The 26,936-nt window shown below is 69.7% G+C and overlaps 1 protein-coding gene across 3 annotated transcripts in view; it reads left to right on the top strand.

Moving 5' to 3' along the window:
• The first annotated feature begins 2,769 nt into the window (after window positions 1–2,769).
• DNMT3A (DNA methyltransferase 3 alpha) overlaps window positions 2,770–26,936 on the top strand; it is a 35,215-nt gene continuing 11,048 nt past the window's right edge. The window contains exons 1-7 of one of the 3 annotated variants that reach the window (XM_068400827.1): window positions 2,770–2,835; window positions 7,623–7,795; window positions 11,294–11,398; window positions 18,869–19,208; window positions 20,734–20,883; window positions 20,985–21,031; window positions 22,460–22,606. In XM_068400827.1, coding sequence (XP_068256928.1) covers window positions 7,727–7,795; window positions 11,294–11,398; window positions 18,869–19,208; window positions 20,734–20,883; window positions 20,985–21,031; window positions 22,460–22,606 — 858 coding nt within the window. In that variant the 5' untranslated portion in view covers window positions 2,770–2,835; window positions 7,623–7,726. The remainder of the gene's footprint in view (window positions 2,836–7,622; window positions 7,796–11,293; window positions 11,399–18,868; window positions 19,209–20,733; window positions 20,884–20,984; window positions 21,032–22,459; window positions 22,607–26,936) is intronic. The other 2 variants (XM_068400998.1, XM_068400910.1) reach the window with 2 other exon arrangements.

Raw genomic sequence — 26,936 nt, forward strand, 5'->3', positions numbered from 1 at the left:
ATGGAGACCTCAGGGACCCCCTGTGCCCCATAGAGACCCCAGGGACCCTGTGCACCCCACAGAGACCGCAGGGACCCCATGTGCCCCACGGAGACCCCAGGGACCCCCTGTGCCCCATAGAGACCCCAGGGACCCTGTGCACCCCACAGAGACCCCAGGGACCCCCTGTGCCCCATAGAGACCCCAGGGACCTCCTGTGCCCCATGGAGACCTCAGGGACCCCCTGTGCCCCATAGAGACCCCAGGGACCCCCTGTGTCCCATGGAGACCCCAGGGACCCCACATGCCCCACGGAGAACCCAGTGACTCTGTGCACCCCACAGAGACCCCAGGGACCCCACATGCCCCACGGAGACCCCAGGGACCCCCTGTGCCCCACTCTGGCCCCCTGAGACCTGGGGCAGGACTGGGGGCACCTGGCAGGGTCGGGGGGTTCTCGGTGTCACCGCTGACCCCGCTGAGGGGGGTTTACACCCTATAACAGCCCCCCTGGGCCCCACCGGCCACTCCGGCCCCATGGGTTCCTGCACCCCGCTAGTGCTGTCACCCGTGTCTGTCCCCTGCCCTCCTCCTCCTCCCCATCCCACCCCCGGTTTATGGGCAGTGCCCGGCGCGGTTATCGGTGGGCAAACACCGCGCCGGGGTGGGACGCGCAGGGTGCGGCCGCAGGTGCCTGCCCCGGGGGTCCCGGTCCTCCCCGCACCCACACCACCACGTGTCCCCAGTGCCACCAGTGCTCCCAGTGCCACCAGTGCACCTACATCCCCGCTGCACCCCGGCTCTGGCCATGGTGGCACCGCGCCTGTGTCCCTTGGGGTCCCTCTGGCCATGGTGGCACCCAGCCATACCTACACCCAGCCGTACCTACACCCAGCCGTACCTACACGCAGCAAAGGCCCCAGTGATTATTATTATTAATTAATGTCTTATTTTACAGTGCCCCCATGTGCCCCAGGCGCCTTCCAGCACCGCGGCGAGCCGGGGCCCTGCCTGGGGGGCTCCTTGCGGAGCTGCAGCACAGCTCGGCACAGCACGGGCAGGGCCCAGGTGCTACCAGGCCCCTCCGTGCCCACGCTGAGGGCTGTGGATGCCAGCCTGGCACCCCGGGCACTCGTCCAGGCAGTGCCAGATGCCTCCCGGGGCATGTGGGTCCCCCAAGGTCACCCCACCCGCAGCACCCCAGGGTGCTCCGGTCCCCGCTTGGCCCCAGCATCCCGCTGGCAGCGAGAGGAATGGGGGGGGGTCTCCATCCAGCCCCCCAGCACGGGGCCGCCGTGGGGTGCCAGGGCATGGGGCAGGGGTGCCCAGGGAGCAGAAGATCCCAGAGACATCCTAGAGGTGCCCAGTGGTACCTCCCGTGGGCTGGCACCAGGGGGGACACTGCTGGCACGGGTGTGCCTGGACTGGTGTCCTGGACTGGGCAGAGCGGTGTGGGACCAGTCCGGGGGGGGGGGGCACTGGGCTTGGCAGGAGGACCTGGGGTGGGTCCCCACCATGGGGCACTGCCGTGGGTCACTGTGGGGTGGTCCCCGTGGCTGAGCGCTGCAGGACACACAGCACTGCATGGCACGGCGTGGCTCGGCACGGCACGGCACAGCACAGCACGCCTCAGCACCCCCTGGCTCTGCACTGCACGGCTCAGCTCAGCACTGCGGCACACAGCTGGCACGGCTCGGCACGGCAGTGCGTGACTTGGCACTGCGCGGCTCACCTCGGTGCTGCATGGCACAGCTTGGCACTGCATGGCACAGCTCAGCACTGCCCAGCGTGGCGTGCTTTGGCACGGCGCTGCGTGGTTCCCAGCCGCGGGACACAGCTCAGCACGGCACGGCTCAGCGTGGCAGCACGTGGCTCGGCACAGGTAGACATCACACGGCACGGCTCGGCACGGCTCAGCACAGCTCAGACCTGCACCGCGTGGCGCTACGCTGCAGAATTTGACTCGGCACAGGTCGACATGGCTCAGCCCTGCATGGCACGGCTCGGTGCCACGCTGCATGGCCCAGTGCTGCATGGCCCCGCTTGGCACTGCACAGCCTGGCACTGCATGGCACAGCTTGGTGTGGCACGGCCTGGTGGTCCTCGGCTGAGCACGGCACTGCTTGGCTCAGCACTGCATGGCCTGGCACTGCTTGGCTTGGCACGGCACTGCTTGGATCTGCCCCACACCACCCAGCACAGTTCAGTGGTGCTGGGCTCAGCCCGGCTCAGGGTCGCTTTGGCCCAGCACTGCCCGGGACTGCTGGGCCTGGCTCGCCTTGGCCCAGCCCAGCTTGGCCCAGCCCAGTTAAGCACAGCCCAGCACAGCTCATTTTGGCTTGGCCTGGTCCAGCGCGGGTTGGCTCACTGTGGTCTGGCCTGGCTTGGCACTGCGTGGCCAGCACCGGCTCAACCCCGTCGGCCCAGCCTGGTTCAGCTCAGCCCAGCCTGGCTTGGCTTGGCCCGGTCCAGCCTGGCTTGGCTTGGCACTGCACAGCCCTTGACTAGGCTTGGTCTGGCTTGGCACAGCACGGCACGGCACGGCATGGCTTGGCTCAGCCTGGCTTGGCACAGCGCGGCATGGCTTGGCACGGCACAGCGGGGCTCCGCAAGGGCCAGCACTGCCCGGCCCGGCCCGGCTCCGCTGAGCCCCGAGCCCCCTGTCCCGGCCCGGCCCGGCTCGGCGCGGCGCGGCCCGGCTGGCTGCGGGGCCGGCGGGCGCTAGGACCGCGCGGCGGGCGGGCCCGGTGCTGCAGTGGAGGCGGCGGCGCTGCGGGAGGAGGCCTGGCCGGGAGCGCGGCGGCGGCGGCGGCTCGGCACGGCTCGGCACGGCGCGCCGGGCCCGCACCGGCCCAGGTAACGGCCCCGCGGCGGCGCGGACACGGGTGGCCCCCGCGGAGCCCCGGGACGGGGCACCCCCCCCCCTCCCGCTCCACCCGGTACCCCCCGCCTCGGCTCGGCTCGGCGCGACTCGGAACGGCTCGGCTCGGTTCGGAACCGCTCGGCTCGGTTCGGCAGGACTCGGCTCGGTTCGGTTCGCCTCGGTTCGGCTCCGCTCGGTTCGGTTCGGCCCGGCCCGGCCCGCGCCCCCCTCCGCGGACACCCCGGTTCCCGGTGTCCCCCCGCCTCCCCGCGGGCCGGGGGTGTCGCGGCGGCGGGCGGGGGGCTGCGGCGGGGCCGAGCCGAGCCGGGCCGAGCCGAGCCGGGCCGGGGTGGGGGGGGCGCAGCGCCAAGCAGGAAAACATGGCAGCGGCCGTGCCGCCTCCCGCCGGGCCCGGCCCGCGCCCCCCCGGCCCCGCCGCCGCCCCCGCGCCCGGCCCGGCCCCGCTCGGCGGGCGGGTGGCGGCGGTAGCGCGGCTCGGCCCGGCCCGGCCCGGCCCCCGCGGCGCCGCCGTGTCCTTGAGCGCCGCGCCGGGCGGCTGAAGGGCAGCGCGGGGCCCCGGGCCGCTGTCACCGGCCCCCCGGCCCGGCCCCGGTAGCGCGGAGCCCCCCCAGGCCGAGCCCCCCCCGCCGGGCCCGCCGGGCCCCGGCCCGCAGCAGCGGCGGGGCCGCCCCGGGGGTCGCCGGTGGAAACTTGGATTATTTTGCACCAAAAAATAAAAAACCACCCCCGGGGGCGCGGGCAGGGCCCGGCGGGGCCCCGGGGCTCCCTCCCCTCTCCCGGGGCTCCCCCCCCCTCTCCCGGGGCTCCCTCCGCTCCCCCCCGTTCCCCCTCTCCCGGGGCTCCCCCCGCCGCCCGGTTTTATTTTCTCTCCCCTCCCGGGCCCGGGGCCGCCGCCGCGGGCGAATGAGCTTTTTTCCTCCCCGCTCGGTTCCTCTTCTCTTTATTTTCGTCCCTTTGTGTGACGTAGCCGCCGGTGTCACCGCGGGAGCCGCGTCCGGGGCTGCACCGGGGCGGGCACCCCACGGCCTGCCCGTGCCAGCGGCCGCCGCTCACCCGCCACCCTAGGAGGGGACCCCGACGGGGACACCCCCCTGGCAGACCCCTGGACGTGATGCCGTCGTACCCGGTGGTGGCACCCGGTGGTGGCACCCGGTGGTGGCTCCCGGTGGCTCCCGGCAGCTCCTGCGCCCGCCGCGGGCCTTTGGTGCTGAGTCAGCTCGAAACTTCCCCGCGGGAGTCCCTGCGCGGGGCACGTGGCACCCGCCGCCCCTCGGGGACACCGGGGACACCGTCGCCCACCGGCTGGCGAGGCCGCGGCACCGGTTGCCCCACTGCCTACGTGACCACCGGGCACGGGTGACATCCGTGCCTCGAAGCCGGTGGCGGCTGCTGGTAGGTACCTGCTTTGCCGGGTACCCACCGGCACACGTGTGCGTGAGCCGGGGACACGCGCGTGCCAGGCGTGCCCCCGCGGGAGGAGCCGGTGTTTGGGCGCGCGGTGCCGCGGCGTCGGGGACCCGCTCGCCCTCGCGGCCGCCTCTGGGGTTGGTGCCACCCCAACGCCAGCCGGTGCCACCGGGCAGCACCTCGTGGGGCTTGTGCCGGGCAAACCCACCGAACCGGGCAGAGCCGGGGCGCGTCGTGCCGAGCCGCCGTCCCGCTTCCCCGCCGCGGGGCTCGGCACGTGCCGGAACGTGCCGCCGCTGGTTGGGCCCGTTCCCGCGGTTAACCGCCCTTCCCGGTTCACAGCCCGGGCCTGGCTGCCGGTGGGGATGGCGGCGGCTCCCCGCGGCGGCTCCCGGCCCCGCTCCCCGCCAGCTGGAGCCTCTCCGCGGTGCCCACGGCTCTGCCCGCGGCGGCACTGGCTCACCGTAACCACGTCATCCCTTGGCGGGTTTGTTACTCCGATGAAACGAGCGCGTCGAGCTCCCGGGAACCCGCCGGCGTGCGGGACGGCACCGCGTCCCGGTGACGGGCTCCCCCGCGCGCGGCACCGGCCCCGTCACCTCTGACCCCGGGCCTGGCCGGTGCCACCGCTTGGCAGGGCCTGGCTCTGCCGGGGGCTGCGGCGTGGGCTGGGGTTTGGCAGCGCGGGGCGGTGCGGGGCACCCCTGGGTGCAGTGCGGTGCCAGTTTGGCCATGCCAACCCCTCTCACCCTACCGCCTCGTCCCCCCTCGAGACCCCAACCGTGGGTCCCAGCAGCGGTTCCCGGGCGGCTGCGGCGAGGGCAGGTGCCACCCCACGTGTGCCCGCGTCCCTGCCACCCCCCCCCGGCAGCGTGGGCCCAATCTTCCCCTCGTCAGTGATAATTAGGGGGGGTGAGGTCAGCGCTTTGCGGTTTCGGTGCCACCATCGGAGGCGGTTGCGGCCCCCCCCGGGGCGATGGGGACACCCACCCTTGTCCCCACTTGCCCCCTTTGCCACCCGTGCCATGGCGGGGGGTGGCACCCTGCGGTGAGTCAGGGTGGGGGGCGCAGGGGGTGACTCACGGGCTCCGTCCCCCCCCTCTGAGTCAATCCTGAACTTCATCCCCGGCGCTGAGGAGGAGGAGGAGGAGGAGGAGGAGGAGCGCTGGGGGTGGCGGTGACTCAAAGTGACAACAACAATAATCATACGCTGTGGCACTTGTCACGGGCGGGGGGGTCCCCTCCGAGGCGGTGGGGACGCGCCAGGGACCCCCGTCCCGGTGTCACCGCGCGTGGGGTCACGTCGGGACAGGACCGAGGGGGGGGGGGGATTGCGGTGCGGTGTCACCCGGCGGGGGGGGGGGTCGGGGACCACCTAAAATGGCCGAGTGGGGGGTGTGCACGCTCCGGCCGCGGCGCGGCCACGCCGGCGAGGCCCCAAAATATATAAATTTTAAAAAAAAAAAGGTGGATTTTGGGTTTTTTTGGGTTTTTTTTAATATTTTGGGGTTTTTTTGATTTTTTGGGGGTTTTTTTTGGATTTTTTTGGGTTTTTTTGATTTTTTTTGAGTTTTTGGGGTTTTTTTTGGGGTTTTTTGGGTTTTGGGGGTTTCTTCCCCCTCTCCCGCCGCCGCGTGCCTCGTGCCCCCGCCGCAGGTAACCTCCTTCCCGACGCCTCTGCCGCGAGGAGCGTGACTGGCCGCGGCCCCGGCGTGCGGGAGCGGGCACGGCAGCGCGGGGTTGCCCGTTCCCCCGCTCGCTGCCAGCCCCGAAGGTCAGCCCGAGCCGTTAAATCCGGCACGGCAGGAGCCGGCGCGTCCCTCCCCGCGCTCCACCGTCACCGTCGTCACCGGCGAGAGGATGAGGAGGGTCCCGGGGGCTTAGCGCGGGGGGTCCCGGCACCGCAGCCCCCCCCGCCCCGTCCCCATCTCGCACCGCCCCGGTAAGAGCCAGCGCGGTGCCGGGGGGCCGTGGCGGTGCCCGTGCGTCCCCCCCGTCGGTGGGGCCAGGCTGTGGGGGGAGCACGGGGGGTGTCACCGGTGTCCCCCCCCCCCGTGTGCCCGCCGCGGGGGCTGCGCGCAGCCCAACTATTTTTAGTGCGTTCGGGGACGGTGTTTGCTGGAAGGGCATCAAACCCCGCGGCCGGCGGCGCACCGGGCACCGGGGATGCCAGGGGGGGTCTGCCCGCACCCCCGGAGGGACCCCAGGGTGGGGGGCCGGGGGGGGACGAGTTGTTTTCTAGGGATGCAGAGAGCCGGGGGCACCGGGGACACCGACACCGCCAGCGCCTTTGTGCACGGGGGGTCCGGGGTGCCCTGGCACGGGGGTGTCCCCGGTGGCACGTGTGTCCTCCCGTGCCCGCAGCCAGGGCGCAGCGTGATGGGAGCGGGGCTGGGGGCTGCGGGGGGCACGGGCACGCAGGCAGCACCCTGGGGAGGCGGCTCTTGGGGCTGAGGTGCCATGCCGTGCCATGCCATGCCATGCCATGCCATGCCCGGCACCGTGCCACGGCGCTGGCGGCACAGCAGCCGCGAGATGGGTGCCCGAAGCGGCAGCGTGTGGGTGCTCGGTGCCAACCCCAGCCCCTCGCTGAGGGGCACCGCGGTGCCCAGGGTGCCAGCGTGGTGCTGGCAGGGACGGTGCCCGGGGTGGGGACGGGGACGGGGCCTCCCCCCGGGGCTCCCCGAGCTGGTGACGGATGGGGAAGCCCTTCACGGGCACAGGGCTGCACGGGGGGGGCACCCTGCAGCCCCCATCCCCACCCTGCACCCACATCCCTCCTCTGCACCCCGGGTCCCATCCTGCACCCCCACCCTGCACCCCACACCCCCTCCCCCCCCCCTCACCCCCATCCCACCCCCCCCATCCCACCCAGCCCCACTGGGGGGGGCAACCAGCACGGGCACCCTTGAGCTCCCACCCCTCTCCCACCCCAGCACCCTGAGCCCCCCGGGGGGGGTGTCCACACCCCCAGGGGTGCCACTGTGAGCCCCCCCCCCACCCCACCGGCAGCCCCCCGGCCCCGCCGGCTGCGAACCGGGGCTGCGGCTGGAAAGCTCTAGAAACAAATTGCGGCTCCGGTGCCAAAGGCAACAGCAGCCTCGGCCATGGCTAATGCGGGCGAGCGTTTGCCATAGCAACAGGTGCCCGGGGGGGGCTGACGCCTCCTCCGCAGCCCCCCGCGGGGGGGTCCTACCCGCACCCTGCGCCGTGCGTGATGCGCGGGGTGGGGGTGCGGGGCCGCGGGGTCCCCCGCGGCCCCGCACCCCCACCCCGCGCATCACGCACCGCGCACCCACCGAGTCGAGGTTACTAATCGCCCCCCACCTCACCCCCTCTCCGCTTCCCACAGGGGCAAGAGGATCCAGGCAGCGGCACACGGGGGGCTCCCGGACCCCCCCCCCATCTCCACGGTCCGGTTTTGGTGCTGAAGAGGTGCCCCCCCCCCCCCCAACCATGCCGTCCAGCGGGACCCTCGACGCCAGCAGCCCCGCGCCGGATCGCGAGGGGCTCGACACGCACAAGGTAGGGGGGTGGGGGGGGGTGTTGGGGTGGGGGGGGTCCGGCTCTGCCCCACACCAGCCCCGCTGCCCCCCCTCGTCGCCGCCGTGGCCGGGATTAGCGGGGATTGAGCTATTCCTGGCGGTGGGGGAGAGCGGGGAGGGGACACGGGGACCTGCTGTCACCTCCCGGTAGCAGCCAGGGCTGGCGGAGAGCAGAGGGCTGGGGGGGGGGCATGGCAGTGGGCATCGAGAGGTGGCCCCCGGGCTCGAGCCCTCGTGCCCATCCTGCTCCCACCCCCGGGGTCCCCGCGCCTCCTCCTGCCTCCCCACGCGCGGTGCTGGGGCCAGGGGGGGGAACCCCTCCTGTGCCAGGGGGCACGAGCGTCCCTTGTGCCAGGGCAGGGCGAGGGGCTGCGGTGGGTTTGGGGGGGGCCTGACCAAGGGGGTCCAGGCTGTGACGGTGCCATCGGTGCGCCCCGGTGCCTGCACCACACCGGGCACGCCAGGCCGGTCCATGCCAGCCACGGCATCGCTCGTCCCGGCGGGCACGGGGGCTCGCCCCGGTCCAGGCGTGGGGAGTGGGGCCGGTGCCAGCTGGACGCCGTCCCAGCGCGGGCAGCGCGGGGTCGGGGTCACCCGAGTTCCTCCGGGCTGGCTGGGCCGCGCCGGGTGCCCCGCGGTGCTCCCCGTCCTCCGGGCACGGCTTGTGGCTGCCGGTGGCACCGTGTCCCTCGTGGGGTTGGGGGGGACGAGCGCGCCGGGGGGCGGTCGGTTGGTCGCGGGCGTTCCCTCGTGGCGGGTTGTGCCGGGGCGGGCGCGTGGCATGGCCGACTCGGAGAGACACGGGGCCGTGGCACGGGGGGCCGCGGGAAAGAGCCGCCGTGGTAACCGGTGCCCGCGGCGCAGCCCGGTTCACCCTTGGCAGCAGGACCCGGCGGTGCCAGCGCGGGTCCCCGGGGTGTCAGCCACCCACGTGGGCTGGCAGCGGCCGCTGTCCCGGCCTGACCCCGCGGCCACGGCCGAGGTCACCTCTGCCCGCGGGACGCACCGGCGGGGCCGGGAGCACGACGCCGTCCCCCGGCACCGTGGGTCGCGCCGGTGCCAGCTGCCCTGGGCACCGACCCGGCGAGGCCGAGCTGCAGCGCCCGTGTGAGGGGCTGTCTGTGCCCCCCGGTGTCCCCCCCTTGCCCAGGGCTCCCGGCGCAGCCGGCGCTGCGTCATGCGGCAGCTCCGCGGCGGCGGGTTCCCTCCGGGTCGTTGCCTGGCAGCGGCGCGGGAGCGCGGTGCAGCGGGGACGCGCCGTGCCGCCCCGGCCCTGGCACCGGGGGGGGGTTACGGGGAGGTGACGAGGGGCTGCGGCGCCGGCACCCCCGGGAGCGGACCCCCCTCGCAGCCCTCCGCACCACCCGGGTTGTGTCCCGGCTTTTGGGGTGCCCGCCGTGCCCCGGGGGGTCCCTGCGGCCCCGGTGCTGCCCCAGGCCCCACGTCCCCCGGCTCGCTGGTGCAGGGGGCTGCGAGCCCCACCGCGGGGCTGGCCCGGGGTGCAGCGGTGGGGACGGCTCCCGGGGAGCTCGCCGTGTCGCTGTGGGTGCTGGGGGCACCTCGTGCCCCTGTGGTGGGGACCCCGACGGGCCCGTGCCATGGGGGGACCCGCAGCCGTGCCTGCCGCTGCCACCCGGGTGGTGAGACGGGGCTGGGGCAGCCAGGGACCCCCCGGGGACCCCAGGGCACCCAGAGAGGTGGCCTTGCCTGGGGACCCCTTCCCGTACGGTGCCACGGCCGGAGCTGCCACCCCGACGTCGCCCTTGGACCCGTCCCAAAACCGGGGGCTGCGTGGGGACGGGGGCTGAGCCCCCGGGGGCTGCCGTGCCGCCTCGCCCCGCTCGGCACCGGTGGGTGCCAGGGCTGGGCACAGTCCCTGTGGGGTCGGTGCAGGGGGTGGGGGGCTGCCCTGCCCCACGCGCAGGCGAGTGGCACGTGGCGATGGGGCTGAGGCGAGCGCGGTGCCGGTGGGCTGCCGTGGCGGTGGGGGCAAAGCGGCACGTGGGTCCCGCATGCCCGGCCCCGGGCGGGGGGAGGTGGGTGGTGAGGGGTACGGGGGGGTGCAGGCGGGGTGGGGGGGGTGGTCTGGGGGACCGCGGCCATGGGGCACCGAGGCCATGGGGCACCGTGGCCATGGGGCATCGAGGCCATGGGGCACCGTGGCCATGGGGCTTCAAGACCATGGGGCATCGTGGCCACGGGGCACCGTGGCCATGGAGCATCGTGGCCATGGGGCATGGAGGCCATGGAGCATCAAGGCCATGGGGCACCGCGGCCATGGTGCATTGTGGCCATGGGGCACCACGGCCATGAGGCACTGTGGCCATGGGGCACCGAGGCCATGGGGCACCACGGCCATGGGGCATCGAGGCCATGGGACACCGTGGCCATGGGGCACCGAGGCCATGGGGCACCGCAGCCATGGGGCACCGCGGCCATGTGGCATCATGGCCATGGGGCACCGCAGCCATGGGCCACTGAGGCCATGGGTCACCACGGCCATGGCACACGGCATGTCCCGACCCCACGGGCCCTTTGGGGACGTGCCAGCAGCGGCCCCGCGGTGCTGCCCGTGGCCGTGGCGGCGCGGGGGGCAGGCGGGCAGCGTCGGGCAGGCCCGCGGCCGGGGCTGGCGGCCGCCATGGCTGCGGGGCCGCGCTGCAGCTGGCTGTCGGCGCTGTCTGGCTGCCAGCCCCATCCCCTCCCCGGCCTCTCCCTCGCCAGCCCCCCGCCGGCCTCTCCTCCTTCCCCGGCTCCCCCCTCCGCGGCCTCTTCCTGCCTCGGCCGCTGCCGCCGGGACCTTCTGGGGCTCAGGTGAAACCGGCCCCGCCGCGGGACACACCGGGGCCCCCCGCAGCCCTCGCCCCCCGTGCGTGTCCCCCCGTTGTGCCGCGGCACCGGGCGCCGGCCCCCCGGGCGGGGAGCGGGGCCCCCCGGCACGCCGCGGCAGCAGGTTCATTTCCCGGGGCCGCGTGCCGGCGCCTGCGCCATGGCAGCGCCCGGGGCTGCGGCACGGCACCGGGGACGGGGGGACGGGGCCCCCCAAAGCTCCGGCACCGGGGGCGGCACGGTGGGACAGGCAGCTGCTCCGAGGGCACCCCGGCCCCTGCTGCCTGCCCCGGGCCCCGCGGAGCCGTGCCGTGCCACGCCGTGCCACGCCACAGGGCCCACGCAGCCCTTTCGGCGTGCCGTGGTGCCAGAGCCCCCAGCCCCACGTGCGCAGGGCTCCGGTGGGTCGTAGGGGTGGGCACGGACCCCCCAAGCTGGGCATGGTGCAGGAGGGGGGTCCCTCGGTGGAGGTGCCGGGCCTCGTGCCACAGCCCAAGCCCTGGCAGGAGCCAAAATTGTCCTACCGGTGGCCCAGGGGCTGCCGGACACGCACGGCCCCTCTGCCACGGTGCCGAGCGGGAGCGGAGCCCGGGCTGCCCGGCCGCGGGGCTGGCAGCGTAACCGTGCCCTCTCTGTCTCCGGCTCGCAGGGGGAAGAGGAGCCCGAGGAGAACCAGAGCAAGGAGGAGAAGCAGGAGCCGGGGACGCCCATGAGGAAAGCGGGGCGGCCCGGGCGGAAGCGCAAGCATGCCCAGGTGAGCCAGCGGGCGCGGGGCCACCTGGGGTCACCGGGCATCCACCCCCCCCCTCCCGCTCGCTCACGGCCCCGGCAGCCGTGGCACCCCCCGTCCCCCTTCCGCCACGCAGTCTCCCGGTGGGGAGCGGTGACACGCGGTGCCGAGCCCCCCGCCAGCCTCCCCGGCTCCTGCGCGCGGGTGATGCCACTACGGGTGATGCCAGCCCTGCCACGCGCCGAAGCAGCTGCAAGTCCCCGGGCACCCTGTGGGGCCCCGGCGGTGCCGCTGGCCGAGGGGCCGCCGCGGTGGGCGCAGGGTGCTGTGCCCACGGCTCTGGGACGGGGCACCCAGGGCTGGGGGGGCTGGCGGAGGCGCTGGCTCGGCCCTCCCGGTGCGTCGCGGTGCCACCTGGGCGACCGTGGCTCGTCGGGTGCTGGCCACCACGGTGGATCCCTCCCCGCGGGCGCTGCGCCGTCGGCTGCCGGTGCTGCCGTGAATTCGGTGTCCAGAGGAGGGGGGACGAGTGGGGCCGGGCGCCATGAGGGGCTGTGAAACCTTTTGGCAAAGGTTTATGGCTGCGGAAAGGGTTAATGCTGCGCTGGGACGTGTCTCCGTCTGTGATCCGTGTCCCCACCCGTGGTCCGTGTCCCTGTCCGGGATCCGTGTCCCCACCCATGGTCCGTGCTGCCTGTCCCGGTGCTGTCACAGCGGTGGGGCTGGGGGAGCCGGGGTGGCATCGCCTGGGGCGGGCAGGGGCGTGATGGGGTGTGATGGGGCGTGATGGGGTGTGATGGGGCACAATGGGGCCTGATGGGGTGTGATGGGGTGCAATAGGGCACGATGTGGCACGATGGGGTGTGATGGGGTGCAATAGGGCCCAATGGGGCGCGATGGGGTGCGATAGGGCACGATGGAGTGTGATAGGGTGCAGTGGGGTGTGATGGGGTGCGATTGGTTGTGGTAGGGCACAATGGGGTGCAGTGGGGCATGATGGGGTGTGATGAGGTGCAATGGGGTGCAATAGGGCATGATGGGGCATGATGGGGTGTGATGCGGCATGATGGGGTGCGATGGGGTGTGATGGGGCATGATGGGGCACGACGGGATATGATGGGCACGATGGGGTGCGATAGGGCATGATGGGGTGTGATAGGGCACGATGGGGTGCGATGGGGTGTGATGGGGTGCGATAGGGCACAATGGGGCATAATGGGGTGCGATGGAGTGTGATGGGGCACGATGGGGCACAATGTGGCACGATGGGGTGCGATGGGGCATGATGGGGTGCAATAGGGCACAATGGGGTGTGATGGGGCATGATGGGGTGCAATGGGGTGCAATAGGGCATGACAGAGTGCGATGGGGTGCAATGTGGCATGATGGGGTGCAATAGGGCACGATGGGGTGCGATGGGGCATGATGGGGTGTGATGGGGTGCAATGGGGTGTGATGGGGGTGCAATAGGGCACAATGGGGTGTGATGGGGCACGACAGGGTGCGATGGGGGTGCAATGGGGTGGAATAGGGCACGATGGGGTGCGATGGGGCACGATAGAGAGCGATAGGGTGCGATGGGGCATGATGGGGTGTGTTGGGGCATGATGGGGGTGTGATGGGGCACAATGGGGTGCAATTGGTTGCAATAGGGCACGATGGGGTGCGATTGGGGTGCAACGGGGCACGATGAGGTGTGATGTGGCACAATGAGCACGATGGGATGTGATGGGGCGCAATGGGGCACGATGGGGTATGATGGGGTGTGATGAGGTGTGATGTGGCACAGTGGGGCACGATGGGGTGTGATGGGGCGCGATGGGGTGCGATGGGGCACAATGTGGCACAATGGGGTGCAATAGGGCACGATGGGGTGCGATGGGGTGTGATGGGGATGCGATGGGGCGCGATGGGGTGCAATGGGGCACAATGGGGTGTGATAGGGCATGATGGGGCACAATGGGGCGCGATGTGGCACGATGGGGCGCGACGGGGCGCGGTGCCGGGAGCCGGGCTCCGCGCGCCGGGGCCGTCAGCGCGGCGGGGCGGGAGGTACGTGCCGGGGCGGGGGGAGCGTTTGGGTGGAAGAACAATGCTGGCACGGGAACAAGCGGGGAAAGTCGTGAGGAGCAGCCGGGGCCTGGGAACCGGGAGCCCGCGGCCACGGGAACGGGCGAGCCCCGGGAGCCCCTCGGGCGCGGCGGTGCCGTGGTGCCAGGCACCTCCCGGGGGTGCCCGTCCTGCCCGCTCCCGCACGCCGCACCTGCCCCGCGCTGGCCCGGCCGGCGGCTCCGGCTGCCAAGCGATGGAGCTGGCAAGGCCGCGGGCACCGCCGGGGGCCGGGGGAAGCCGCAGCCCGGCCTGAGCTGCTAAAAATACCCTCCGTGCCGGAGAGCCCCGCGGTGCCGGCGCCCGGAGCAGCGGCCCCTCGCCGCGGGCACCGGGGTGGGGCACAGGAGAGCCGGTGGGCAGCGTGGGGACCCTGGGGACAGGCCTAGGGTCCCCAAGGCACCGCTCGCAGGGACCCAGCGGGCAGAGGCGTTGCAGCATGGTGCTGAGCTGTGCCATTCTGAGCTGTGCCAAGCCGTGCCATGGCGTGCTGTGCCATGTTGAGCCATGCCGTGCCATGCAGTGCTGTGCTGTGCCGTGCCATGCCGCAGCTCCCAGACCAGTGTCGGGACCAGACCAGACACCGGTGCCCGCTGTGGGCACGCGTCCCTGGCACAGCCAGCCCCAACCGCCGGCGTCCCCCCGGCAGCGAGCGGGGCCGGCACGGGGCTGTCCAGCGCGGGGGGCTCCCGGCGGAGCCACGTCCTTGGCCGGGGCCCAGCGGCGGGGAGGGGAGCGGGAGAAAGGCCGCGCTTGTTCCCAGGGCCGGCACGGAGGAAGCGGGTGGGTGGGCAGGAAGGCCGAGCTGCCACCGGGGATGGGGACGGGCGCCGGGGCAGTCAGGGAGCGGCCGAGCACCGGGACATGCCAGGTTTGGCTGGGGCAGCACCGGGGCTGGCACCGGGTGGAGGTGTGAGGACGTGGGGAGGCTGGTTGTGGACCGGTGCCACGCCGTGCCAGGTGGGCTTCGTGTCGCCGTCGTGCAGAGGGACGTGGTGCCCCGGGGGGGCCCTGGTGCCACCAGGGCCAGCGGTGGGTGTTGATCCCGGTGCCACCGTGCAGCCCCGAGGGGAGCATGTGCCACGGGGCTACCGACACCTGCGTGGCCCCCAGGCCCCGTCCCGGTGTGGGAGCCGGCCGAGCCCCCCGCCGCCGCCCCGAGCACGTCGCCAACCTCCCCGTTTCCTCCCGGGAAGCCGCCGCGGCCCCTGCGATTGTTTCTGGCGCGGCGGCCAGGATGCGGCCCCGGGCGGGAGGTGGGAGCGGGGCTGGGGGCGGTTGGGCACCGCGCTGGGGGGACACGGCAGCCGGGGACCCCCAGGGAGGGCGAGCCAGGGGGCTGGGGGACATGGGACGGGACCCCCGCTTGTCCCCCCGGCTACAGCCCCTGGCAGGGGGCTCGGGGCGCAGGGAGGGGCACAGCCCGTCCTACCGCTGCGGTCGGTGCCCAGGACCCCCCTGGCACCGGTGCCACCACCGCGCTGACCCCGGGCGGGAGCGGGGCCACCAGCGCCGCGGCGGGGGCTGCGCGGTGCGAGCTCGGCGAGCTGGGGAGGAAGTGACTGTGCCAGCGAGCCGGGGCGAGCCGGGGCGAGCAGGAAGCGCCCGACGCCGCGGGGACGCGGCCGCCAGCGCGGCGAGGGGGTGGCAACCGGACGGGGGTCTGTGGCCAGCCGGAGGGGACCACCATGGTAAGCGGCATGTGCCCTCCCCAGCCCCCTTCCCAGGGTCTCAGGTGGGCAGCACCGCGGGCACCCTGGTAGCACCACGGGCACCCTGGTAGTCCTGTGGCCACCCTGGTAGCACCGTGGGCACCCCGGTAGCACCGTGGCCACCCTGGTAGCCCCCTGGGGGAGGGGACAGGCTGGGAGGGCAAGAGCTGGTGGAGGCGAGCGCGGGGCGCAGGAAGCGAGGCCGGGTGGCACCAGGCGGCACCGGCAGCGCCCGGGGGTGTCTGTCCGGGGGGGTTCAGCCGCCGGGGTGAGGCCGGGCCGGGTCTGGGGTCTGCGGGGTGGAGGCAGAGCCCACCGTGGCGCGGCGGTGCCCGGCGCTGGGTGACGCGGGGACGCGGCGGCACTTTCACTCTCCTTCGCCACGGAAACCGCCGGGCCGGGCTGCGCCTCTCGCTCTGACTCTGCTCGTGCCGTGCCGTGCCGTGCCGTGCCGTGCCGTGCCGTGCCATGCCGTGCCGTGCCATGCGACTCCCCCAGGGCTGTTGGCATGGCGGGGTGCCGTCTGTCAGGCTGTCGCACACACCCTGGCACCGCCTGTCGCACACGTGTGTGCACATGGGGTTGTCACAGGGCCTGGCTGTGCGTGTCACCTGCACGCACACGCGTGTCACAGTCCCCGGCTCTGTGCACATGTGTAGGAGCACCCACACGGGCTGTCCCTGCTGCCACAGGCACACACACATGTGGTTGTCACACGCCTCGTCACACACACATGTCACACGCCTCGTCACACATGTTGTCACATGCCTCGTCACACATATGTTACATGTCTCATCACACACACGTCACACGCCTCATAACACACACATGTTGTCACATGCCTCGTCACACACACATGTTGTCACACACTTTGTCACACACACATGTTGTCACACGCCTCGTCACACACACGTGGTTGTCACACACACGCCACGGTGGCCGGCTCTGCCTGTCGCACACGCGTGCACACCCGTGTCACTGGCCCTGGCTCCGCCTGTCCCTTGCACAAGCGCAGCCCCGTGTCCTGAGGGTACCGTGGCACCATGTCCGGGTCCTGAAGGTGCCCCAGCCGTGTATCCAGGTCCTCACGGTGTCATCTCCTTGTGTCCTGGTCCTGAAGGCATCGTGGTGTTGTGTTCTGGTCCTCATGGTTTCATGGATGCTTGTCCTTGTGCTGTGGGTGTCATGGCAGTGTACCCATGTCCACACGGTGTCATCTCCTTGTGTCCTGGCCCTGAGGGTGTTCATTGCAAAATGACTCGCTCCTCAGGGTGTCATCTCCTTGTGTCTTGGTCCTGAGGGTGTCTTGACCACTTGTCCTGGACCTGAAACTGCCATGGCCTTGTGTTCTGGTCCTGAGAGTGCCGTGGCTCCATGTCCTGGTCCTCATGGTGTCTTGGTCCTCAGGGTGTCATGGCAGTTTGTCCTGGTCCTGAACGTGCCCCAGCCGTGTATCCAGGTCCTCGTGGTGTCACATTCTTGCATCTTGGTCCTGAGGGTGCCATGGATTTGTGTCCTTTTCCTCAGGGTGCCATAGCGTTGTGTCCTGGTCCTTAGGGTGTCATGAAAGTGTGTCCTCGTCCTGAAGATGGGGCAGTGTATCCAGGTCCTCATGGTGTCACATACTTCTGTCCTGGTTCTGTGGGTGTCATATCCAAGGTCCTGAGGACACCGTGTCATTGTGTCATGGGGTGTTACTGCAATGTCACCTGCTCCTGAGGATTTCAAAGCAGCGTGTCCAGGACCTGAGAGTGCCATGGCTCCATGTCCTGGACCTTGTGGTGTCACCTCATTTAGTCTTGGTCCTGAAGGTGTCATGGCACCGTGTCCTCATCCTGAGATTGACATGGTTGAGTGTCCTGGTCCTGAAGGTGTCATGGCACCGTGTCCTCATCCTGAGATGGACATGGTTGAGTGTCCTGGTCCTGGGGTTGCCATGGCATTTGGTCCTGAAGGTGCTATGGTGGTGTATCCTGGTCCTCAGGTTGTCACTGCCATGTGTCCTTGTCCTGAGCTTGTCATGGCATTGTGTCCTGCTCCTGAGGATCTCATGGCACCATGTCCTAGTCCTGAGGGTGTCACGGTGTCGTGTCTTGGTTATGAGGGTGCTATGGCAATGTGTCCGGCTCCTGAGGGTGTCATGGCTGTGTGTCCTTGTCCTGAGGGTGCCATGGCTTTGGTTTTCCTTATCATAAGGATGTTGTGGTGGTGTGTCCTGGTCCTGAGGGTGTCATGGCTGTGTGTCCTGGTCCTGAGGGTGTCATGACCACTTGTGCTGCTCCTGAGGGTGTCATGGCTTTGTAACCTGGACCTGAAGGTGCCATGACAGTGTGTCCTCGTCCTGAGTGGGCCATGGCTGCGTGTCCTGGTACTGGTGGTGTCACATCTGTGGGTCTTTGTCCTGAGAGTGCTGTGGCATTGCGTTCTGGTCCTGAATATGTCATGGCCACGTGTCCTCGTTGTGAGGGTGTCACTGGAGCGTGTCCTGGTCCTGAGGATGTTGTGGCAGTGTCTCCTGGTCCTGAGAGTGCCACGGCAGTATGTCCTGGCGCTGAAGGTGCCATGGCCATGTGTCCTGGTCCTCAGGGTGTCATAGACAGAATCACAGACTGGTTGGGGTTGGAAGGGACCTCTGGAGATCATCTAGGCCAACCCCTGCCATGGCAGCATGTCTTGGGCTTTGATGACCTCTGTCCTGGTCCTGAGGGTGCCATGGCAGAGTGTTGTGGTTCTGAGGGCGTCATGTCCGTGTGTCCTGGTCCTGAGGGTGCTATGGCAGCACGTCCTGGTCCTCTTGTCCCATGGCAGCGTTTCCTGGACCTGACAGTGCCATGGCAGCGTGTCCCCATCCTGAGGGTGTCACAGCAGCATGTCCTGTTCCTGAAGATGTCACGTCCATATATCCTGGTCCTGCGAGTGCTGTGGCGCTGTGTGGTGGTCTTCATGGTGTCATGACAGCGTGTCCCATGTCCTGAGGGTTCTGTGGCTGCGTGTCCTGGTCCTGAGGTGCAGGAGGTGGAACTTGGTCTTTTTGGCGTAATGTGTTTTTGTCCCCAGATTGTCACCGCGTGGCAGAGCCGCGTTGGTGGGGTGTGGGCTCTGGTCCCCCGTCGTGCTGTGATGTCTGTGGTGGGGAGGTGGGGTCACAGAATCACAGACTCAATGAGGTTGGCAGAGCCCTCTGGGATCATCGAGTCCAACCGTTGCCCTGACACCACCATGGCAACTAGACCAGGGCACTAAGTGCCATGGCCAGGCTTTTCTTAAACCCCTCCAGAGATGGTGACTCCACCACCTCCCTGGGCAGCCCCTTCCAATGGCTAATGACCCTTACTGAGAAGAAATGCTTCCTAATGTCCAACCTGACCCTCCCCTGGCCAAGCTTGAGGCTGTGTCCTCTTGTCCTGTCGCTGGTTGCCTGGGAGAAGAGGCCGACTCCCACTTCACTACAACCTCCCTTCAGGTAGTTGTAGACTGCACTAAGGTCACCTCTGAGCCTCCTCTTCTCCAGGCTAAACACCCCCAGCTCCCTCAGCCGTTCCTCGCAGGTCAGACCCTCCAGACCCTTCCCCAGCTTGGTCGCCCTTGGTCAAGGCAGGTGGATGTGGGGGACAGGGGCTGGATGGGGTTGGTGGCCAGCACCCATCACGTCTCCCCTTCTCCTTCCTCGCAGGTGGAGAGCAGTGACACCCCCAAAGACATCGCGGCCGTCCCCAAGTGCCCCCCGCCCTGCCCGGAGGCCAGCCCCGCCGAGCCGCTGCCCAACGGGGACGTGGAAGGGGACGGCGGCCAGTGGAAGGGGGCGGAGGAGGGTGGCACGAGCCCCAAGGGTGGGCACCCGGAGGAGGACGAGACGGAGAGCCTGGCGGACGGCGAGACGGGCCGGGCGCTGGAGAACGGGCGCTGCACCCCCAAGGAGGGCCTGGACGCGCCGGGCGATGAGGGTGAGCTGGCCCCTTCCGACCCCCAGAAGAAACGCGGGAGGAGGAAACTCCTGGAGGCCGCAGAGAAAAGTAAGAGCTTGGCGTGGAGGGCTGCCCGCCCGCGGGGCGGCGGCGCCGTGCCCGCTGCGCCCTCGGGGACCCCCGCCCCGCCGCCGTGCCCGTCCCCGGGAGGGCTCGGGGCGGCTGCGGGGTGAGGAGGAGGAGGAGGAGGAAGGGCTGAGCCCCTCGGTGCCACGCGGGGTTTGGGGTGGGGGCAAGAGTCTTCTCAGTGGTGCCCAGCGACAGGACAAGGGGCGACGGGCACAAGCTGAGACATGGGAAGTTCCATGTGAATATGAGGAGGAACTTCTTTGGTGTGAGGGTGCCAGAGCCCTGGCACGGGCACCGCGGGGCACAGTGGGGCAGGAGCAGGGGGAGGACGAGGGGGGTGTCGGGCTCTGGCTCTCAGGGGCTTCTCGGCCCGGATCAGCAGAGCCCCACTGGTGGCCGTGGTGGCCAGGGGTGGAGAGGAGCAAGGAGGGATGGAGAGGGGAGAGGCTGGGGTGAGCTGGGAGAGGCTGGGATGGAGCTGGGAGAGGCTGGGATGGAACTGGGAGAGGCTGGGATGAGCTGGGAGAGGCTGGGATGGAGCTGGGAGAGGCTGGGATGGAACTGGGAGAGGCTGGGATGAGCTGGGAGAGGCTGGGATGGAACTGGGAGAGGCTGGGATGGAACTGGGGGAAGCTGGGATGAGCTGGGAGAGGCTGGGATGGAGCTGGGAGAGGCTGGGATGAACTGGGAGAGGCTGGGATGAACTGGGAGAGACTGGGATGGAACTGGGAGAGGCTGGGATGGGCTGAGAGAGGCTGGGATGGAACTGGGAGAGGCTGGGATGAACTGGGAGAGGCTGGGATGAGCTGGGAGAGGCTGGGATGAACTGGGAGAGGCTGGGATGGGCTGAGAGAGGCTGGGATGAGCTGGGAGAGGCTGGGATGAACTGGGAGAGGCTGGGATAGAGCTGGGAGATGCTGAGATAGAGCTGGAGGAGGCTGGGATGGGCTGGGAGAGGCTGGGATGAACTGGGAGAGACTGGGATGGATCTGGAGGAGGCTGGGATGAGCTGGGAGAGACTGGGATGAGCTGGAGACAGGCGATGCAGAGCCAGGGCGGCAGAGGGGTGGGGGACACCAGCCGTGTGCCCCCCAGTTCAGTTGGTGCCCCCCAGTTTGGCCAGTCACAGCTCCTGGGTTGGGTGACGGAGGGGACCAGCCTCTCCGAAGCAGCCGGGTCTCCTCCCTCACCCGTGCCTCAGTTTCCCCACCTGAGATCCCGGTGCCTGCGGGCAGGACTGGGAGGACAGGGCACCTGGGCACGCCCGGGCACACACCCGCTCCTACCCCTGGCACGGAGCCGGAAAGCTCCTGTCCCCCAGTGTCCCCAGTGTCCCCCAGTGTCCCCTGGCACTCAGAGCAGGCACGTGGGGACCCGACCCCCCCTGGGCAGCCAGCCCCCGCCCCAGAAGCAGCGCTTGCTGCCCAGGGGGGGTCGGGTCCCCACGTGCCAGCTGTGTGGGTGTCACTCAGGGCTGGGGGGGTCCGGGGGGGCTGTGGCACAGGGACACAGCGAAACAGGGCACGTGTTCGGCTGGCGATGGGCACCGGGGGTCCCGGTGGAGCCCCCCTGGCAGCTGGCGTCCCCGGGAGCTCGGCCCGGGCCTGGCACCGCGGCCATGGGCACCCTGTCCCAGCCGGGCCGGGGGTCCTGGGTGGGTCCCCTCGTCCCCCGTGGGGTCCCCTCGTCCCCCGTGGGGTCCCGGCCCCGTGGCCCCGCGCTGCCCGCGCTGAGGCCGCCTCTGTTCTGTCGCAGGCAAGGACGAGAAGGAGGAGAGCAGCTTCGACACCCTGAAAATGGAGGCAAGTACGGCCCGGGGCCGGGACCCCGCAGGGGCTGGCACCGCCCCACGGCCCACGGCCCGGCACGGCCCCACAGCCTGGCACAGCCCCGCAGCCCCATGGCCCCACGGCCTGGCATAGCCTGGCACGGCCCCACGGCCCAGCAAGGCCCCACAGCCCACAGCCCTGCAGCCCCATGGCCTGGCACGGCCCCACGGCCCAGCAAGGCCCCACAGCCCACAGCCCCACAGCCCCACGGCCTGGCATGGCCCCACGGCCTGGCACAGGCCGGCACGGCCCCACAGCCCCACAGCCCAGCACGGCCTGGCACGGCCCAGCACGGCCCCACGGCCCCACCGCTCACGGCCCGGCACGGTGCTCCCCGTGCCCCCGGGGACCTGCACCCCCCGTCCCTCGGCACCAGCGGCCACGGGGCACCTGCAGGGCCGGGGTCCCGGTGGGCCGGGGGTGCCGGGGTCCTGCGCCCCGACACAGCCCCTGCCCCATGCCAAGGACATGCCGGCACCGCGCCTGGCCGGGCCAGTGACCCCCTTCGTGCGGCCCCGCCGTGGGACGGTGCTGGCCCCGGGTCACCCCACAGCCCCCGGTGCCCGGGCAGAGCGTGGCGGCGGGGGCAGAGCCGGGCCCAGGCGGTGCCGTGGTGCCCGTCACGGTGCAGCCACCATGGCGGGGGGTGCCAGGGCCTGGGTCAGGCGGGGGCTGGCGCTGGGGTGGGCCAGGGTGTGTGTGTGTGCGCGTGTGTGTATGTGTGCACATGTGTGTGTGTGTGTTCACGTGTGTGTGTGTGCATGTGTGTGTGCACGTGTATGTGCATGTGTGTGTGCATGTTTCTGCATGTGTGCACACGTGTGTGTGGGCACATGTGCGTGTAGGTGCGCACATGTGTGTGCACGTCTGTGCATGTGTGTGTGCACACATATGTGCATGTGTGTGCACGTGTGTGTGCATGTATGTGCACGTGTGTGTGTGTACGTGTGTGTGCACTATGTGCACGTGTGCATGTGGGTGTGCACCTTTCTGCATGTGTGTGAACGTGTGTGTGTGCGCACATGTGTGCATGTAGGTGTGCATGTTTGTGCATGTCTGTGCATGTGTGTGTGCACCCATGTGCATGTGTGTGCATGTGTGTGTGCATCTATGTGTGCATGTGGGTGTGCACCTTTCTGTGTGTGTGTGCACATGTGCATGTGTGTATGTTGGTGGGCATGTGTGTGTGCACATCTGTGCACATGTGTGTGCACCCAGGCATGCCCCCCGTGCCCGCCCCCCCAGCCCGTCCCAGTGTGCACAGCGGGACGCCCCCCTCCACCCCCCCCAGCAGCCCCGTGTCCCCCCCCCCGTGCCTGTCCCGGTCCCGCCGCGGTGCCAGCCCGGTGCCAGCCCGGTGCCGTGCCCGGTGCCGGCCCTCAGCCGCTCTCTCCGGCGCAGGGCTCCCGCGGGCGGCTGCGGGGCGGGCTGGGCTGGGAGTCGAGCCTGCGGCAGCGCCCGATGCAGCGGCACACCTTCCAGGCCGGGGACCCCTACTACATCAGCAAGAGGAAGCGGGACGAGTGGCTGGCGCGCTGGAAGAGGGAGGTGAGGAGCCGGGGCCGGGCGGGGGGCGCCGCTGTGGGGTGGGCAGCGGGGGCTCACCGGGGGGGGACCACGCGGGACTGACCTGAGGGTGCTGTGATGGCAGGACTGAGGGGGGGGGGTGCGGGGACACCAGTGGATGTCGTCTACCTTGACCTTAGCGTGGTGTTTGATGGTCTGCCTTGACCTTAGCGAGGCATTTGATGGTCTACCTTGACCTTAGAGTGGTGTTGGATGGTCTACCTTGACCTTAGCGAGGCATTTGATGGTCTACCTTGACCTTAGAGAGGTGTTCGATGGTCTACCTTGACCTTAGAGAGGTGTTTGATGGTCTACCTTGACCTTAGCAAGGCGTTCGGTGGTCTACCTTGACCTTAGCGTGGTGTTTCATAGTCTACCTTGACCTTAGCGAAGCGTTTGATGGTCTACCTTGACCTTAATGAGGTGTTTGATGGTCTACCTTGACCTTAGCGAGGCATTTGATGGTCTACCTTGACCTTACGAGGTGTTTGATGGTCTACCTTGACCTTAATGAGGTGTTTGATGGTCTGCCTTGACCTTAGCATGGCGTTGGATGGTCTACCTTGACCTTAGTGAGGCGTTTGATGGTTTACCTTGACCTGACGAGGCGTTTGACACAGGTTCCCATGACATCCTCTTGAGTCCTGGTGGGCAACAAGTTATCCATGGGACAGCGATGTGCCCTCGTGGCCAAGAAGGCCAATGGGATCCTTTCTTCTCAGCAAGGGTCATTAGGCATTGGAAGGGGCTGCCCAGGGAGGTGGTGGAGTCACCATCTCTGGAGGGGTTTAAGAAAAGCCTGGACATGGCACTTAGTGCCCTGGTCTAGTTGCCATGGTGGTGTCAGGGCAATGGTTGGACTCGATGATCCCAGAGGTTGGGATCATCTGTGGGGCACAGGGCACAGCCATGATGTCCCCGTGGGGCACAGGGCATGGCTGGCACAGCCATGATGTCCCCCACGGCAGGGACACCCCAGCACGCGGGCGCTGTCTGGGGACAGAGGGTGCCCAGCGGGGTGCCACCGCTCAGCTGGGGTCACCAGGGGGGATGGGGACGGCCGGGCCCCCTCCAGCCCTCCCTCCTCTGCCTCACCCCCCCCAGCCCCCGAGGGCCGTGGGTGCCCTCGCCAGCCCCGCGGCTGCAGGGATGCACGGGGCTGGGCACTGGCCTGCGCCCCTCCATGGTGGGACACCCCCAGTGGGGATGGAGATGGGGATGGGATGGAGATGGGATGGAGATGAGGATGGGATGGAGATGGGGATGGGATGGAGATGGGGATGGGATGGAGATGGAGATGAGATGGAGATGGAGATGGGATGGAGATGGGATGGAGATGGGATGGAGATGAGGATGGAGATGGGATGGAGATGGAGATGGAGATGGGATGGAGATGGAGGTGGGGATGGGATGGAGATGGAGGTGGGGATGGGATGGAGGTGGGATGGAGATGAGGATGGAGATGGAGGTGGGGATGGGATGGAGATGGAAATGAGATGGAGATGGAGATGGGAATGGAGATGAGGATGGAGATGGAGGTGGGGATGGGATGGAGATGGAAATGAGATGGAGATGGAGATGGGAATGGAGATGAGGATGGAGATGGGATGGAGATGGGATGGAGATGGAGATGGAGATGGGATGGAGATGGAGGTGGGGATGGGATGGAGATGGAGATGGAGATGGGATGGAGATGGAGGTGGGGATGGGAGGGAGATGGAGGTGGGGATGGGATGGAGATGAGGATGGAGATGGAGGTGGGGATGGGAGGGAGATGGAGGTGGGGATGGGATGGAGATGAGGATGGAGATGGAGGTGGGGATGGGATGGAGATGGAAATGAGATGGAGATGGAGATGGGAATGGAGATGAGGATGGAGATGGGATGGAGATGGGATGGAGATGAGGATGGAGATGGGATGGAGATGGAGATGGAGATGGGATGGAGATGGAGGTGGGGATGGGATGGAGATGGAGGTGGGGATGGGAGGGAGATGGAGGTGGGGATGGGATGGAGGTGGGATGGAGATGAGGATGGAGATGGAGGTGGGGATGGGATGGGGATGGAAATGAGATGGAGATGGAGATGGGAATGGAGATGAGGATGGAGATGGGATGGAGATGGAGATGGAGATGGAGGTGAGGATGGGATGGAGATGGGGATGTGGAGATGGAGAGGGAGATAGAGATGAGCATGAGGATGAGGATGGGATGGGGATGGGGGTTGGGATGGAGATGGAGATGAGGATGGGGATGGGGGTGGGACAAGGACAGGGAATGGGGATGGGGGTGGGGCTGAGGCTGGGGGAGGGGATGGGGTGGCACAGGGCCGAGCTGGCGGTGGCCCGAGGGCAGGGCTGATGGCCGTGCCCACCCCCAGCTCATCTCCGCGCTAACGACCGGCGATGGGACATTTCCTCCCCCGCCCCCAGCACAAAGCGGGGCCCGGGGGGGGGGGGGGGGGGGGGGGCTGGTGGGGGGGGGGTCCCTTTGTGCCACCGCTCTGTCACACAGAGGGGGCCCGGGGGGGGGGACACGGGGGGGGACACGACTGGGGGGGGCTGGGGGGCACCGCTGGGGGGGCGGACAGGCATGAACTGGGATGGCTGGGTCCAGACCAGTCCCATACTGGTGTCGGTGTGTGCCGATGGGCTGAACTGGGTGACGTGGTCCCAGACCAGTGCCCTGTGGGTCCAGGTTGAACTGGGTGATGTGATCTCAGACCAGTGCCATGTTGGTGCGTGCCAGCAGGCTGAACTGGGTGATACAGTGCCAAACCAGTGCTGTGTTGGTGCGTGCCAATGGGCTGAACTGGGTGATACGGTCCCAAACCAGTGCCGTGTAGATCTGGGCTGAACTGGGTGATACAGTGCCAAACCAGTGCCGTGTTGGTGCCTGCCGATGGGCTGAACTGGGTGATATGATCTCAGACCAGTGCCGTGTTGGTGTGTGCCAATGGGCTGAACTGGGTGATAGAGTGCCAAACCAGTGCCGTGTGGATCTGGGCTGAACTGGGTGATGTGGTCTCAGACCAGTGCCGTGTTGGTGCGTGCCAATGGGCTGAACTGGGTGATACGGTCCCAAACCAGTGCCATGTGGATCTGGGCTGAACTGGGTGATATGGTCTCAGACCAGTGCCATGTTGGTGCATGCCTGTGGGCTGAACTGGGTGATACAGTGCCAAACCAGTGCCATGTTGGTGCATGCCAATGGGCTGAACTGGGTGATACAGTGCCAAACCAGTGCCGTGTTGGTGCCTGCCGATGGGCTGAACTGGGTGACGTGGTCTCAGACCAGTGCCGTGTGGGTGCGTGCGGCCGTGCCGAGCCGTGCCAGCCTTCCCCAGCCAGAGCTGCTGGGCCGAACTGGGCCAGCCGCTCCCAGACCAGTGTCCGTACTGGGCTGAACTGGTGCGGCGGGGCCGGTCCCTGACTGCTATGCCACTGGGGCCGGCTGGGCAGGGGGCGGTGCCGGCCCCCGGGCGATCCGTGCCGGGCCGGGCCGGGCCCCCCGGGCGCCGCCGCAGCACAAAGGGGCCGGGGGGACCGGGGGGGGGGTCGCTGCCCCGGGACAAAAGGCGGCGCGGGGGGAGGCGGCCCCAGCCCAGCTCGGACCGGAGCGGAGCGCGGCCGCCGGGCCCGTGAGTGCCGGGGGAGCGGGGAGGGGGCCGGGGAGCCGAGCCGAGCCGAGCCGGGCCGGGCTGCACGGGACCGCACCGCGGGGAGACACCGGAGCCGAGCGGGACCGGGCCACGGTGAGAGACTCGAGCGAGCGGGGCCGGGCCGAGCCGAGCGGAACCGGGCCGAGATGCCGAGCCGGGCCGGGCCGGGCCGAGTTGCCGAGCCGGGCCGAGCGGAGCTGAGCCGGGCCGAGGCGCGGAGCTCCGGGCCGAGGCGCGGGCAGGGGGGGCCGATCCGATCCGTTCCGAGCCGGGCTGTCCCCTGGCGCCGCGCGGCCCCTCGCCGCAGCCAACCAGCCGGGCCGGGAGGCGCCATGTGACCCGGGATAGCAGACAAAGGGCCGCCGGGGCTGCCCCGCGGCCCGGAACGGCTCGGCCCGGCTCCTCTCGGCTCGGCTCGGCTCGGTTCGGCTCGGCTCCGCTCGGCCCGGCCCGCCGCGGCGACCAGCCCGCATGGGTAGGTGGCCAGCGTGGGGAAGGCAGCTCGGCTGGGCCCGGCTCGGTTCGGCTCGGCTCTGCTGAGCCCGGCATGTCCCTGCCACGGAGCAAGGCTGGTCCCTGCCCGGTGGAGCTCAGTGGCCCGGCACGGCCCGGCCCGGCCTGGGTCTGGCCCGGCCCGGCCCGGCCCGCTCGG

This window comes from Nyctibius grandis, chromosome 1, assembly GCF_013368605.1.
Source record: "Nyctibius grandis isolate bNycGra1 chromosome 1, bNycGra1.pri, whole genome shotgun sequence".
NCBI lineage: Eukaryota > Metazoa > Chordata > Aves > Nyctibiiformes > Nyctibiidae > Nyctibius > Nyctibius grandis.